Raw genomic sequence first — 12,985 nt, forward strand, 5'->3', positions numbered from 1 at the left:
CCCCGGGAACCGCGCAATCGCCCAGGGACGCCCTGTGCCATCCTATATTCACGAGAGCGTCCTGCTCCGAGGGTCAATTCTTCGCACCGGTGCCCGAGGCGCCTAGTAAATTGGGGTAAATGAAAAAAACAGAGAGCCTCTCTCTTTAAATCTCTCATTCGGAGATGATCGTGCGCTCACACACAAATGATGAACCTCCTTCTCCTCCTCAGGTCGAAACGACGATGGGGAGTATGTCGCGATCCTGAACCCTGTGACGAGAGAGGCGAAATCTATTGGCCCAGGGACAATAAGTGCTATCCGCGGCTTAGTAGAGGTCCTTGTCCGCGCGGCGAGCTTCTCGTCGTGGGCGAGAACGGTCTAGCGACCTGTTCGTGCTCGACGACCGGCGAACTGGGCAGATACCATTGGCTGGGTAGCGGCGGCGGTTGCTACGAGCACTACACCAAGGGTCCGTGCTTGGAATCGGGAGAACTGTTCCTGCCGGGTGGCACATGCGGCTGCCATTCTCAATTACCTCACTACCATGAACCGAACGGAATGTGCTATCAATTAGGTGAGACATTAATATTCAATTTTTAATGGAATAATAAATTGTATAAGTGGATTAGAAACCTGTTTTTTTTTTTTTTTTTTTTCTTTGAAATCGATTTTTAAATCTATGAGTTTTTCAATAACACCTCTCTAAATTTCCAACTTCGACAATTATATATCAGGCGGCGTCGGTCCATGTTCACAAGGACATCATTTTGTGGTAACTATGGACGCCCGATCATCGACACAGGAGGATATTGTGCGAGCCAAATGTGTATGCAAATCGGGTCACGTGTTGTACAAAAACGGACAATGCTATCGATTGCACACGACAGGACCCTGCGAGAGTGGTTATATGCTGATCAACTCGTCGACCTGCGTTCCCGTGCCGTGCAAACGCGGCAGATTGTACTTTCCTCAGGAGAAGACATGTTACAAGATCGGCACACGAGGACCGTGCCCGAGCGGTCAGATAGTGTTGTATGATTACAACGTGAGGCCGTCCCTCGACGGGATCGGATATAATGGCGTGTGCGGATGTACCAGTATCATGAGGGACGCTGGCAAATGTGTGGGAGCCGATAGTGACGACTGCGAGAGCACACCGGGTATGGTGATGATCAATAAAACCTGCTACAAACTGTACACGCAAGGCCCGTGCACCGCGGGCGAATGGTTAGTCGCACAAAGAATACCGAGGAACGCTCGATTATGGCGAGAGGCAAAATCGCGACCGAAAGCCAGATGCGAATGTCGACCCGGTTACAAGAGGATCGTCGAGAACTCGGGAGAGGCTCTGGAGGAGCTGGAAAGCAACAGTCTGATCTCGCTGAATGGCTGCCAGCCACCCGCGGTGAGCCTGGCGAAATTTCTTAACGATAACGTCAAGTCGATGATGATCTGATTGGCTGCGCAGAGAATCTGCCTCATTTATAATTTATTACAGATTCCACGAGATAAATTTATTTTTTTACCTAGCAAAGAACGTGTGGAATGCGTTCAAACATTTCAGTCGAAAGAATAACGTTGGATTTAGTTTTGTACATAATGTTATATGATTAATTATTTTTTTAGTTTTATCTCGTTTTATATCGAACGAAGCTTTATTTATTATGTTTTATACCTTAAGCATTGTAAATACTATCTACGATTTCGTGACTTAAAACTTAGAGTTTCTCGAGAAACATGTGCCACTTTTTTTCTAAGAATTAATGTTGTAAATAAACGCAGATGTACTTACTCATTTTTATGCTGTAAATCGCGAATTTGTTGTTGTATCCCATCTGCTTCTTGGTCCTTATATACCAATTCTCGTTCTAATGCAGCAATCTTCTCTGTTTTTTCGTCCAATGCCATCTGCAAAAAAAGAAATAATCGATTTTATAAATCATCATTTGTGAAATAGCGATGTAATTTCCTGCACTATCATTTACCAATAGTCGATCCTTCTCTTGATCCAAAAGTGTCATGTTTGCGCGCAGATTATTAATTTCTTGTTTCAGCTCCTTGATTTGATCATTCAATTGCGCCTGTTGTTGCTCCATACCTTTATTGCGGTCCATAGCCTTGTTCAATTCCGATTCTGTCTGCGACAATTGACCTTGCACGTCTCCGAGTGTTTGATCCGTTTGATCTTGCAGTGTTCTGCGATGGAAGATTTAAAAGATTACATTCTATTAAAAAAAAAAAAAAAACCACCCGCGGTGAGCCTGGCGAAATTTCTTAACGATAACGTCAAGTCGATGATGATCTGATTGGCTGCGCAGAGAATCTGCCTCATTTATAATTTATTACAGATTCCACGAGATAAATTTATTTTTTTACCTAGCAAAGAACGTGTGGAATGCGTTCAAACATTTCAGTCGAAAGAATAACGTTGGATTTAGTTTTGTACATAATGTTATATGATTAATTATTTTTTTAGTTTTATCTCGTTTTATATCGAACGAAGCTTTATTTATTATGTTTTATACCTTAAGCATTGTAAATACTATCTACGGTTTCGTGACTTAAAACTTAGAGTTTCTCGAGAAACATGTGCCACTTTTTTTCTAAGAATTAATGTTGTAAATAAACGCAGATGTACTTACTCATTTTTATGCTGTAAATCGCGAATTTGTTGTTGTATCCCATCTGCTTCTTGGTCCTTATATACCAATTCTCGTTCTAATGCAGCAATCTTCTCTGTTTTTTCGTCCAATGCCATCTGCAAAAAAAGAAATAATCGATTTTATAAATCATCATTTGTGAAATAGCGATGTAATTTCCTGCACTATCATTTACCAATAGTCGATCCTTCTCTTGATCCAAAAGTGTCATGTTTGCGCGCAGATTATTAATTTCTTGTTTCAGCTCCTTGATTTGATCATTCAATTGCGCCTGTTGTTGCTCCATACCTTTATTGCGGTCCATAGCCTTGTTCAATTCCGATTCTGTCTGCGACAATTGACCTTGCACGTCTCCGAGTGTTTGATCCGTTTGATCTTGCAGTGTTCTGCGATGGAAGATTTAAAAGATTACATTCTATTAAAAAAAAAAAAAAAAGATTTGATATATTACCGTAGTTGGAAATATTGCGTCCGTTGCGCCATTAATTCTTGCTTCGTACGGCGTAGTTCCTCTTGCACGTCGCCCAACTGATCCTCGAGATCGTTTATCGTCGCCCTCCTCGTACCCTGAGTGACCAACAGATCTTGTCGTTCTTTCTCTGTATGTTTCAACCGCGTCTCCGCCTCGACTAAACTCTCTTTGAGGCGAAGCTGTTCACTTGTGTGCGCTTCCGACATCATCTATATTATCCAGTCATGCATCCGCAACACATGTATTGCCGCAACCACACACGGAAAGTATTAGTAAACAATTAGTAATAAATCACTATTAATTATAGTAATCATACATATAATTAGTATATTAATTGTTCTATTATAATTAGTGAAATGGAATAGAAAATGTTAAGATTATGTTATTAATTTAGTTATTAAAATTAAAATTTCAGGGAAACCAACAAGGACTGGGATAATATTTAAACAGTTTAATTTCGATCTCTGCGCTATACCTTAAGTCTCTCCCGCAATGCATCACGTTCGTCTATGAGTCGCTCAACATCTGCTTTAGCTGTATCCCGCTCTCGTTCCAAACGTTCGAGCATTGTCTACGTAATATTCAAATTGGAATGTTCAAATTGCAAATCAAACATATTTATATTTTACTATAAACCGTAAATACCTTTGTTGCGCTGATATTTCCGGATATCGACGAATCCGACATACAGGTACAAGTATGAACAGGTTTGCACGATCTACAAGGGATACATGCCTGTCTCTGATTATCCTTATAAGTTTTCAGTCGTGCTTCCAAATCCTCTTTTTGGTAATACAGCTCTTCTTTCTCTCGTTGCGCTTTGCTTAAAGTTTGTTCCATATCACTTAATTCGCGTTTCAATTCACATATTCGTGTCCATAAATCAGCCTATGCAATTTGTTATAAAATAATAAAATTACTATTTCTTATAAACATACTCGTGTAATATTTCTTTCAGATTTAATTATTACATTATCTTTATCAGATACTCTGTATTGCTCATCTCGATAATTAATGTATTCTTTTTTGTAATGATCTCGTTCTGCCTCCAATCGCTGGATTGACTGTTGCAACTATGAAGAAAAGAAAACAAATGCCATTTTTTTAATATTATATTCTTAATAAGATTGGTTGATATTTAAATAAACTACTTTATCTTACAGACATAATTTTCAAATCTGCTTCATCAATCAATCTTTGCATGTCAAAATTGTCTGTATTTTTTATAATTTCTCCATCTTTAACTATTCCCTGATGATCTACAGTATATCTTTCATTTTTCTTGAATGCTAAAACAAAAGATAAAACAAGTTTTTTAATGTATTATTTTTTTGCACGAAATTTCCATATAATATGATTGCGTTTTTCAAAAATAATTTTTGTATTTGATTAATACCTTGTCTTTGGTATTCGTTTTCTTTAGTCAGTCTTTCCATCTCATCCTTTAAATTTTTTTCTGCAATATTATATTTTAAACTTTTATTCTCGGCAAAAATAATACAGGATATTAAAAAAAAAGAGATATCAAAGTTGAATAATTTAGCGATATCATACCAATGATTGCTAGTTGATTGATCTTATCAGACAGTTTCTTCTTTTCATCTAATGTAGATTCTAGCGTGCATTGGACGTTACGTTTCTCAAGTCTGCAAGATTCTAGATCTGCTCTCAATTCCTGCACCTCTCTACGTTCTACAATTAACTCATGTTCTAAGACATGCAGCTGTTTCATGACATCTTCTAACTTCTCCTAAACAAGCATATAAGGGAAAATAAAAAAAAATTGTCTTGGAAACATACACAAAGTCAAACATACCTGAAGTCTACAAACTCTCCTATTATTTTCTTTAACCGCAGAATTGCAATCGGCCTCTACAGCTAATGCAACATGATCTATATCTCTCAATTCTTTTTCTAATTCCTCATTTCGTCTTGCTAGTTTCATTGCCTGAGACATTGCGTCATGCTGTTTATTTAGAGATTCTGCATTAAAGAAAATAATATACAGAATATACATCAATTGTTTTCATAAAATTAGTCAAATTAAAAAAGTCTGCATTGTAAAAATTTATCTACTTTAATAATTCTAAAATATCTACTAATTCTAATAATTTTAAATATCTACTTTAATAAGTATCCTACCTTTTAGCCGTTGTTCTAACTCTTGTTTAGCATGTTGAAGGATCTTCACTTCACTATTTTCTGTAACATCATTGGCAGCACCAATCTTTTTTTCCATCTTCTTGCAAGTGCAATCCTTGCTAACTGCAGCATAGGAACGTCCACCTTCCAACATTTTTCTTAGTCGAATTATTTCTTTTTCTTTCGTAGCTAGCTATAAATGATATTTTATTCTATAATAATGTGTTAATGAACAAGACTTGCTTCATTAAAGATATTATCACCATGCATCAATGATTCTTAGCATGCAAGATATAAATGACTATTATCGTACACAAAGTTTCCATTTTTTCCTGGAAGAAATGTTTAAAAATAATGCATGCAGAAATACTGGTGCTTAGTATACCTGTTTTTCAAGGATCTCTATAGTATCTGTTTGCAATAAAAGCTCTCCTCGTAATTTTGTTACCTCCTGATTCAAACAGTTCATCTTATGATCCGCCATGCTTATTATATCTATTATCTTAGGTTCGACGCTGCTTAATTTTGGCAATGAGCCACTGCGCTTTGCCCTTGGCATTGGCTCAGTTTCTAAGACAGGTCTTCTAAGAGGAAAGCAAGGACGCTTCTTAGCAGCTATAAAAATTTTAAAAGTATATCATCATTTAAATATTAACTAGTGTGTGTCATATGTTTTGCTGATATTTGTAATAAAATAATAAAAATTAATAAAACAATAAAAACTTACAAAATCCCACATTAATGATAGATGGCTTTAAACATTTGCCTTGAAGTTCTAATATCTTCTTAGATTTGGCAGCCGACTCTGTCTCCAACTCTTTTATCTTATGTATGTTATGTGAAGATGCCAATTGTAAATCATTGCATTCACATTCTAACTTATATATTTGCTTTTTAAGATCCTTGATTTGTTTCTGATGTGCTTCTTTAGCCTCTATCAGATCCGAGTGAAGCTGGTTACATTCTCGCACTAATCTTGCATTATCACATTTGTAGGGATCAACTGTCAATTGCAACTGACTATGTGCCTGCACATACCATGCAATATCATCACATTAGATTATATGTGAATTTTATTGTTTTTATCATTAAAACTGATTCTTTATTTGAAGTTGCTTGAAAGATTAATCTTTGAAGTTAGATAATAAAACTCTATATGTGTATTCAACTTTTTTCATAAATTACTATGAGTATTCTTGTAAAGTTGGAGCAATACTATTTTGTTTCAATGTACCTCAATATTCTCCTGAGCAATGGCTTTAAAATGTTTAAGACTGTCTGTAGTTTGTATCAGATCAGACAGTAAAGTTTCTATCAGAGGTAAAGCATCTATTGACAGTGCTTGCTTGTACCCCAAGTTATCCAGATGTTTTCTAACTGTTCGGTACCTAGTGGCAACATTATATTCTGCCTCTCCATTCATTCTTATAAAATATATAATTGACTAAATGATTCGCACAAATTACACCTTAATTATTACAAGAGAACTCCAAATTTTATCATTTTCATTAAAACCAACATAACCTTATGTGTCTCCATCGTTATAATTACAGAAATTTATTACATTATATATATTTTATCATTAATTATCACTAAATGATATACAAGTCATATTGTTAAATGACATTATAAATAAGAATATGTGCGTTGTAATAAACGACATGTTAATAAATCAATAATCACTCAACAAATTCTCATTTTGATCTTCCAATATCTTTTTTTCACCAAAATAATTAATCCGTTTAAATTAAATTTTAATAGACACACATTATTTGTCAAAGAAACATCCTAAAGAATATATTTGTCGCGCTTCAACTATTGTCAACAATTTAACATTCTCCCACACAAACTGTTTGAAACAATTTAAAAATGTTGCCAATCTAACAACTCCAATTTCTTCTTATCCCGCGTTCCAAGACACATCAATGGCAGTTCTTTTGTCAGCCGGACGATGTATTTCTGAACCCAAATATCTTTCTAAAGATTTATCCCTAGATCGCGTTCCAATCAGAGAGCGCGGAGAATTTTCTCTTTCGAACATACTCAAATTTATTTTTAATGCAAAAAGAAAAGAAAATCTCTTTCGATATAGTCGCGCGCGATTCCTGTTTATCAATAGACACACAATCAAAAACGTAGTGCGGTCGTGCTCGACGCATTTTAATCGAATTCGTGGATAGATGCTCGTGACGCCTGTGCCGGTTGTGTGAATATACATAATTAACTTTATAGACCTGATCAATTAATGTTAATTTACGCGGAAAATCATGGCGAGATTATCAACGTCGAGGGATTCTTCTCCGATCGTTCGATCCCCGCCGAGTCATGTCTCTTTTTGAAATGATCACGAGAGATTTTCGAATGTGTACTCGATTAGATCCAATTCCTCGAAATGAGCTGCAACTTGATTGCCGATCCGGCAAAGATTCTCTCGCTAATCGAGGAACTATGCGATCTACCATATACGGAGGTGCAACGACGGCTGAACAAATATGTACGTATTTATAATTGCGTCGTTTATATATATATATATATAAATATAATAACTCAGTAACATTTCTCTTAGGTTCATATTATATGTTAAGAAAGGATACAGAGATGCACCTTATCATAATTGGACACATGCATTTTCTGTGGCACATTTTGCATATCTGCTGATAAAAAATATGCAACTTATTGAGGAACATTATATGACACCTCTGCAGGCTCTGGTGTTTTTTGTATCATGCTTATGTCATGACATAGATCATAGAGGAACTAATAACTCATTTCAAACTCTGTGTGGTACTGTATTGGCAAGTCTTTATAGCTCAGAGGGTTCTGTTATGGAGGTAAAACAGGATATCGTATATATGTATATATACATAATGTTGAGTTAAATTTAGTTTAAACTAAAAATATATTTATTTCTTCTTTTTAATAGAGACATCATCTCGCGCAAACAATGTGTATTTTAAACACTGAAGGATGCAATATATTTGAAAGTTTGGATAGTGACGACTACAGTAAAGCCTTGGATTTGTTGAGGAGCAATATACTTGCAACTGATTTAGCTTCCCATTTTCGTAGCATAAATAAGCAGGAAATGATATGCAATAAATATAACAAAGATGATCCAAAACAACAAAAGTTGTTATTTGAAATGCTTATGACTTGTTGTGATCTTAGCGATCAAACCAAAGATTGGAAAGTTTCAAAGAAAACAGCGGTAAATATTGCTTGTTCATTAATGTCTGAATCTTTTATAGATCCGTAGCCCACAAATAAATTATAATTTTCTACATCAGGAACAGATATTTGATGAATTCTTTTCGCAAGGAGATTTAGAAAAGAGCATGGGCAACGCACCTGTGGAAATGATGGACAGAGAACGTGCATCCATTCCCGATCTCCAAATACAATTCATTACTAATCTAGTCATTCCTCTCTTTACGTGAGTATATTCAATAATATGTTTCTTCCAATATTATATATTTTGTTTTCATTATATTATTTCATTTTCTAGTAATCTGTCATTATTATTCCCGTCGGCACAGCCTCTGGTTCATATATTAGAACACAATCTTTCATTATGGGAAGTGGCTAAGACCGTTTTCCAAAAATATTCCATGTGTGGAACAAAAGGAATAGATATTTTGCTTGATCCCAACTTTGAAGATGAAGTACTTAAAACGTTTGCTCAAGGAAGTCAATGTTCCATGGAAAATTCTAATGAATGCAGAGAAAGCAAAGAATGATGCATAAAATAATATTTGACAGAAAAAATCAAGATTTAATGATATTCAACTTGAATTTTACGTTTAAGAATCTTGGTACAGAATGATAACAAAAATATTTCATTTTTCATAATATTATGCAATAGATATGACAGATTTTTTGCATTTTATACTACATAAAAATCAATTTTACATATTGATGTAATTTTTCTTTTTTTAAAGATATATATCTAAATTTAAGCAATTGCGATCTTTGAATGATCGACACGATACGAGTTTTCGCGCTGATTGACCAATAGTAACGCATCGTGAATGATCATAGTCGTCTGCTAGACGACTATAATAAGCGGGCAATTTTTTTTTTATGTGTATATGTGCAATTCAATTTACGATTGTATATAATTTCTCGTATTTATTCCTTATTAATTTAATTTTGTTTTCTTTTAGGTGCAGAATGCAACAAATGCAAAATTGGTCTTTCTCATATCAATACTGGTAGAGTCTGAGGAAATGATTATTCATGTGATTGGCGAAGAAATTCTGGACAGAGAATTGAGATTTCTTGTAAGTTTCTCCTGCAAAAGTTTCTACAAAAATAATGGATATTAAGAAAGTATTCAAACAATTTCAATCAAGTAATCATAGAAGTATCCTCTAATAATAGGGAATAGAGAAAATATTTTTTTTTCTATTAATAATTTGTATGTATAGCATTTAGAAACACATTTGTTACTTGTTATGTATCATAGCCACATTTCATTGTTATCATAGCCAATTATTAAATTTATTTAGTACTTGAAATTGCTTGCAGGTACTTTTAATAAGATTATAAATCGATTTTTTATAATTTTAATAATGAGATGTTTACTTATAAGATAAATATTATCGTTTTAAGTTATTTTATATTTGATATTTCTAATATTAAAACATCTTATTATGTATGATATTTGTAAAAATAATAATTTTAATAATATACATTTTTTATTCGATATATATTTTTTGTGAATATGGAAAAAGAAAATTTGTTTTGCAGATGACAAACAATGTTTTATACGAGGCTGTGATAAATAAAACATCATTAGTTTTGAGTGTTGCAAAACTTGATGAAGAGTTATTAAGATATATTAATAGAATAACAGATGCAACACTACAGTCCCTCTTAATAATCCCAATACAACATCCTTTTAAACATTATACAGTTTTGCTTGTGTGCCTGGTAGATTATACGGATGGAGATGAAGCTAGGCATGCTTGTACAGAAATAGTTCAAGAATGCTTTAGGTATTGTAGAAGGAATTTATAGCTCATCACAATTGTTAATGGAAATATCTAATGTATTCAAAATGAAATCCTGCAGATTTAGTCTCGGATATTTGCTTAGTTCATTACATTGTTATGAAGAGACTCGTGTAAAACAACAATGTCAAAACTTATTAGCTGTTTCTAGGAAGCTCTTCACACATTTAGGTATGATAATTAATTTCCTAAATATACAATCTACATATTTTTTATTTACCTTTTAATTTAAATTTATAGGAGATTTCTCTGATCTCTTGCGTGAGATTATGGCAGAAGTCAGAAAATTGACAAATGCAGAGAGATGTTCCTTATTTCTTTTGGACCCTGATCAAGAGGATCTAGTTGCAAAAGTATTTGATGGCATTAGCACGAACGAAGTAAATATAGTTAGTTTCATACACTATGATTGAGAAAACGTCAATATTCTATATAAACAATTTGTTTTCCAGAATGTAAATGAAATGAGAATCCCCATCGGGCAAGGTATAGCTGGTCATGTTGCAACTACTGGTAAATTACTTAATATCCGAGACGCGTATAATCATCCCCTCTTTTATCGTGGTATTGACGAGGCAACAGGATTTAAGACTAGAAATATCTTGTGCTTTCCAATACGGGATGAGAAAGGCATTGTTGGTAAATTAGACGTATACTAAATTTGTTGCGCAGAAGTATTGCAAATTATAATAAAAATATGAAAATTATAAGTATATTATATAAGATTCTTATATTTTAGGAGTGGCTCAACTGTGTAATAAAATAAACGGCTTATATTTTGATGCCTTTGACGAACAGATTGCGACAGCGTTTAGCATTTATTGTGGTATATCAATAATGCATAGTATTGTTTATAAAAAGATGCAGGATGCTCAAGCTCGAAATAAGCTTAGCAACGAGATAATGATGTATCACATGAAGGTGTATATTTGTTATAATACATTTTATAATTGAATATAGGATAATTATTATGTGTGCACTCATAATAGAAAATTTATTTCTAGGTGGAAGAATCTGCTGTGGAAGCGTTGTTGAATTGCAGGGATGATCACAATATTAAAGATTTTAACAAATTCCATTTTAGTCCAAGGAGTGTACCTTACAAACATATACCTTGCTATACCATTAAAATGTTCACAGACTTATCTTTCCTTAAGTATTGGAGAATTAAAATATCGACACTTGCAAGGTATTAATATGAAATATTATGAAATATTATGTATATGTATAATTTATTATACAAAAATATAAATGTATAATTTATATTTATCTAAAAAAATATATAATAACTCAGTAACATTTCTCTTAGGTTCATATTATATGTTAAGAAAGGATACAGAGATGCACCTTATCTTCTATTTAGATAATTCAAGTATTTGAATAAATCTAAGAAAAAACAAAATAATTAAGTGTATATTATGCACTGCCAATTTTAACAATTTGTATTTGCACACATTGTATTTGCACATTATTGATATAATTGTTATTATTAAAATAATACCATAAATTTAAAAAGTGTTAGTCCTGATATAATTTATTATTTATTAATATGCAAATATTTGTCAGTGCATACATAAATATTATTAGTATGAATAAATTATATATATGAATAATTACAACTTATTCGATGTGTTTTATTTTTATGTATTCTATAGATACATATATATCATTGATGATGGTAATTTAAATGTGATATGAATTAAATCAAAAGTGGTGCTGTGTTTATATATTAAAAATGTACATAGGAATAATTAATACTTATATATGGATATATATATATATATATATATATATAGCAACGACTTGATAAAAATTTGTAATTTTTTACAATATTAATACAATATTATTGACTACATAAATAAAAATTCCCAGCTTAAACAAATTTTTTTTTTTAAAGTTGTGGGAATATTTGCAGAGTTGCTCCAAATTTTAGGTGGTTGCACGGTGTGCATGAAAACGTTCGTAGATCATATTCGAAATTCAAAATACATATCCCACTAAAAAAAACCTCACAAAGGTAAAAAAAAATAAGCCAAGTATATATCTAAAAAATAATTTATAAAATATTTTTTCTAAATAATAAGAAATAAAAACTAAATATGAAATCAATAGTTAACTAGCCAAGTACTTAGAAGCAATTCAGTTTGACGGAATATAGGAATGTGAAACCTAAAAGTAGACATTCCAAGCTTTCAATTGCTTTTTTAAAAACTTTTCTAGCGCAATTTTTTGCAAATTTATAACGATTTCAATTTTAACGTTTCATCAAAAATTTTGAATATTACTGAAAATGTCAGTAGCTTGATTTTAAAGAAAAAAAATTTTCTAATTTTTTTCCTTTTGTAGGGTCAAAGTATGAAGTATATACTGTAATATCCTGCAGGCGTTTTTTTTTAACGGTTTGGAAGCTACTTGTAGCTGATTTTATGAAAGAAGGCAAAAATGACATGTAACATTTTGTTTAAACCATCGTAGAATTTTAAAAAATTGTCGTACAATAACTAAACAGATTGCATTAAAAAGCTGAAACCTTCAGCTTTTCAACGATTCTTTGCTCATTTCTGTACGATGATTCATTCAAAAGTTATGACACTTTCTGTGCGCGCGTGTGACGCTTCAATCCACGTAACGTCTGTCGGCGCGCTCCGTAAATTCACCGAAAATCGTATATCTTGCATAAATTCTTACGTGAAAAGTATTGCTCGTTCGAAAAAACT

General features: G+C 33.1%; 4 protein-coding genes across 5 annotated transcripts in view; 2 read left to right on the forward strand and 2 right to left on the reverse strand.

Annotated features, from left to right (window-relative positions):
* LOC115236257 overlaps nucleotides 1–1,766 on the forward strand; it is a 7,534-nt gene extending 5,768 nt beyond the window's left edge. Inside the window, exons 4-6 of the mRNA XM_029808585.1 lie at nucleotides 1–115; nucleotides 213–556; nucleotides 717–1,766. The exon at nucleotides 1–115 is cut by the window's left edge and continues 7 nt beyond it. Of these exons, the coding sequence (XP_029664445.1) occupies nucleotides 1–115; nucleotides 213–556; nucleotides 717–1,438 (1,181 nt within the window). The 3' untranslated portion in view covers nucleotides 1,439–1,766. The remainder of the gene's footprint in view (nucleotides 116–212; nucleotides 557–716) is intronic.
* Nucleotides 1–2,183, reverse strand: part of LOC115236256 (centrosomal protein of 135 kDa-like) — a 3,344-nt gene extending 1,161 nt beyond the window's left edge. Inside the window, exons 1-2 of the mRNA XM_029808584.1 lie at nucleotides 1,968–2,183; nucleotides 1,775–1,890 (exon numbers count right to left, since the gene is read on the reverse strand). Of these exons, the coding sequence (XP_029664444.1) occupies nucleotides 1,775–1,890; nucleotides 1,968–2,096 (245 nt within the window). The 5' untranslated portion in view covers nucleotides 2,097–2,183. The remainder of the gene's footprint in view (nucleotides 1–1,774; nucleotides 1,891–1,967) is intronic.
* Nucleotides 1–7,135, reverse strand: part of LOC115236255 (centrosomal protein of 135 kDa-like) — a 19,027-nt gene extending 11,892 nt beyond the window's left edge. The window contains exons 1-14 of one of the 2 annotated variants that reach the window (XM_029808583.1): nucleotides 6,491–7,135; nucleotides 5,984–6,284; nucleotides 5,642–5,871; nucleotides 5,257–5,449; nucleotides 4,931–5,097; nucleotides 4,669–4,864; nucleotides 4,511–4,570; nucleotides 4,276–4,403; nucleotides 4,086–4,187; nucleotides 3,760–4,002; nucleotides 3,590–3,685; nucleotides 3,094–3,209; nucleotides 2,818–3,028; nucleotides 2,625–2,740 (exon numbers count right to left, since the gene is read on the reverse strand). In XM_029808583.1, coding sequence (XP_029664443.1) covers nucleotides 2,625–2,740; nucleotides 2,818–3,028; nucleotides 3,094–3,209; nucleotides 3,590–3,685; nucleotides 3,760–4,002; nucleotides 4,086–4,187; nucleotides 4,276–4,403; nucleotides 4,511–4,570; nucleotides 4,669–4,864; nucleotides 4,931–5,097; nucleotides 5,257–5,449; nucleotides 5,642–5,871; nucleotides 5,984–6,284; nucleotides 6,491–6,679 — 2,348 coding nt within the window. In that variant the 5' untranslated portion in view covers nucleotides 6,680–7,135. Of the gene's footprint in view, nucleotides 1–2,624; nucleotides 2,741–2,817; nucleotides 3,029–3,093; nucleotides 3,324–3,589; nucleotides 3,686–3,759; nucleotides 4,003–4,085; nucleotides 4,188–4,275; nucleotides 4,404–4,510; nucleotides 4,571–4,668; nucleotides 4,865–4,930; nucleotides 5,098–5,256; nucleotides 5,450–5,641; nucleotides 5,872–5,983; nucleotides 6,285–6,490 lie in introns of both variants that reach the window. The other variant, XM_029808582.1, reaches the window with a different exon arrangement.
* A 159-nt stretch (nucleotides 7,136–7,294) lies between these two features.
* Nucleotides 7,295–11,635, forward strand: LOC115236342 (cGMP-dependent 3',5'-cyclic phosphodiesterase-like). The gene is made up of 9 exons (XM_029808728.1): nucleotides 7,295–7,750; nucleotides 9,420–9,536; nucleotides 10,006–10,253; nucleotides 10,330–10,439; nucleotides 10,509–10,648; nucleotides 10,721–10,907; nucleotides 11,008–11,189; nucleotides 11,273–11,457; nucleotides 11,578–11,635. The coding sequence occupies exons 1-9, from the start codon at nucleotides 7,649–7,651 to the stop codon at nucleotides 11,633–11,635; spliced, it is 1,329 nt and encodes a 442-aa protein (XP_029664588.1). The 5' UTR covers nucleotides 7,295–7,648.
* The last annotated feature ends 1,350 nt before the right edge of the window (nucleotides 11,636–12,985 follow it).

Source organism: Formica exsecta, unplaced genomic scaffold (genome assembly GCF_003651465.1).
Source record: "Formica exsecta isolate Colony F162 unplaced genomic scaffold, ASM365146v1 scaffold247, whole genome shotgun sequence".
Classification (NCBI taxonomy): Eukaryota; Metazoa; Arthropoda; class Insecta; order Hymenoptera; family Formicidae; genus Formica; species Formica exsecta.

Bases quoted from the DNA above. Each gene is read 5' to 3' on its own strand.
- LOC115236342 (XM_029808728.1), top strand. From the start codon at position 7,649: ATGAGCTGCAACTTGATTGCCGATCCGGCAAAGATTCTCTCGCTAATC. The intron at 10,254-10,329 runs GTATTGTAGAAG...GAAATCCTGCAG, and splicing joins ATAGTTCAAGAATGCTTTAG to ATTTAGTCTCGGATATTTGC. The intron at 11,190-11,272 runs GTGTATATTTGT...ATTTATTTCTAG, and splicing joins TAATGATGTATCACATGAAG to GTGGAAGAATCTGCTGTGGA.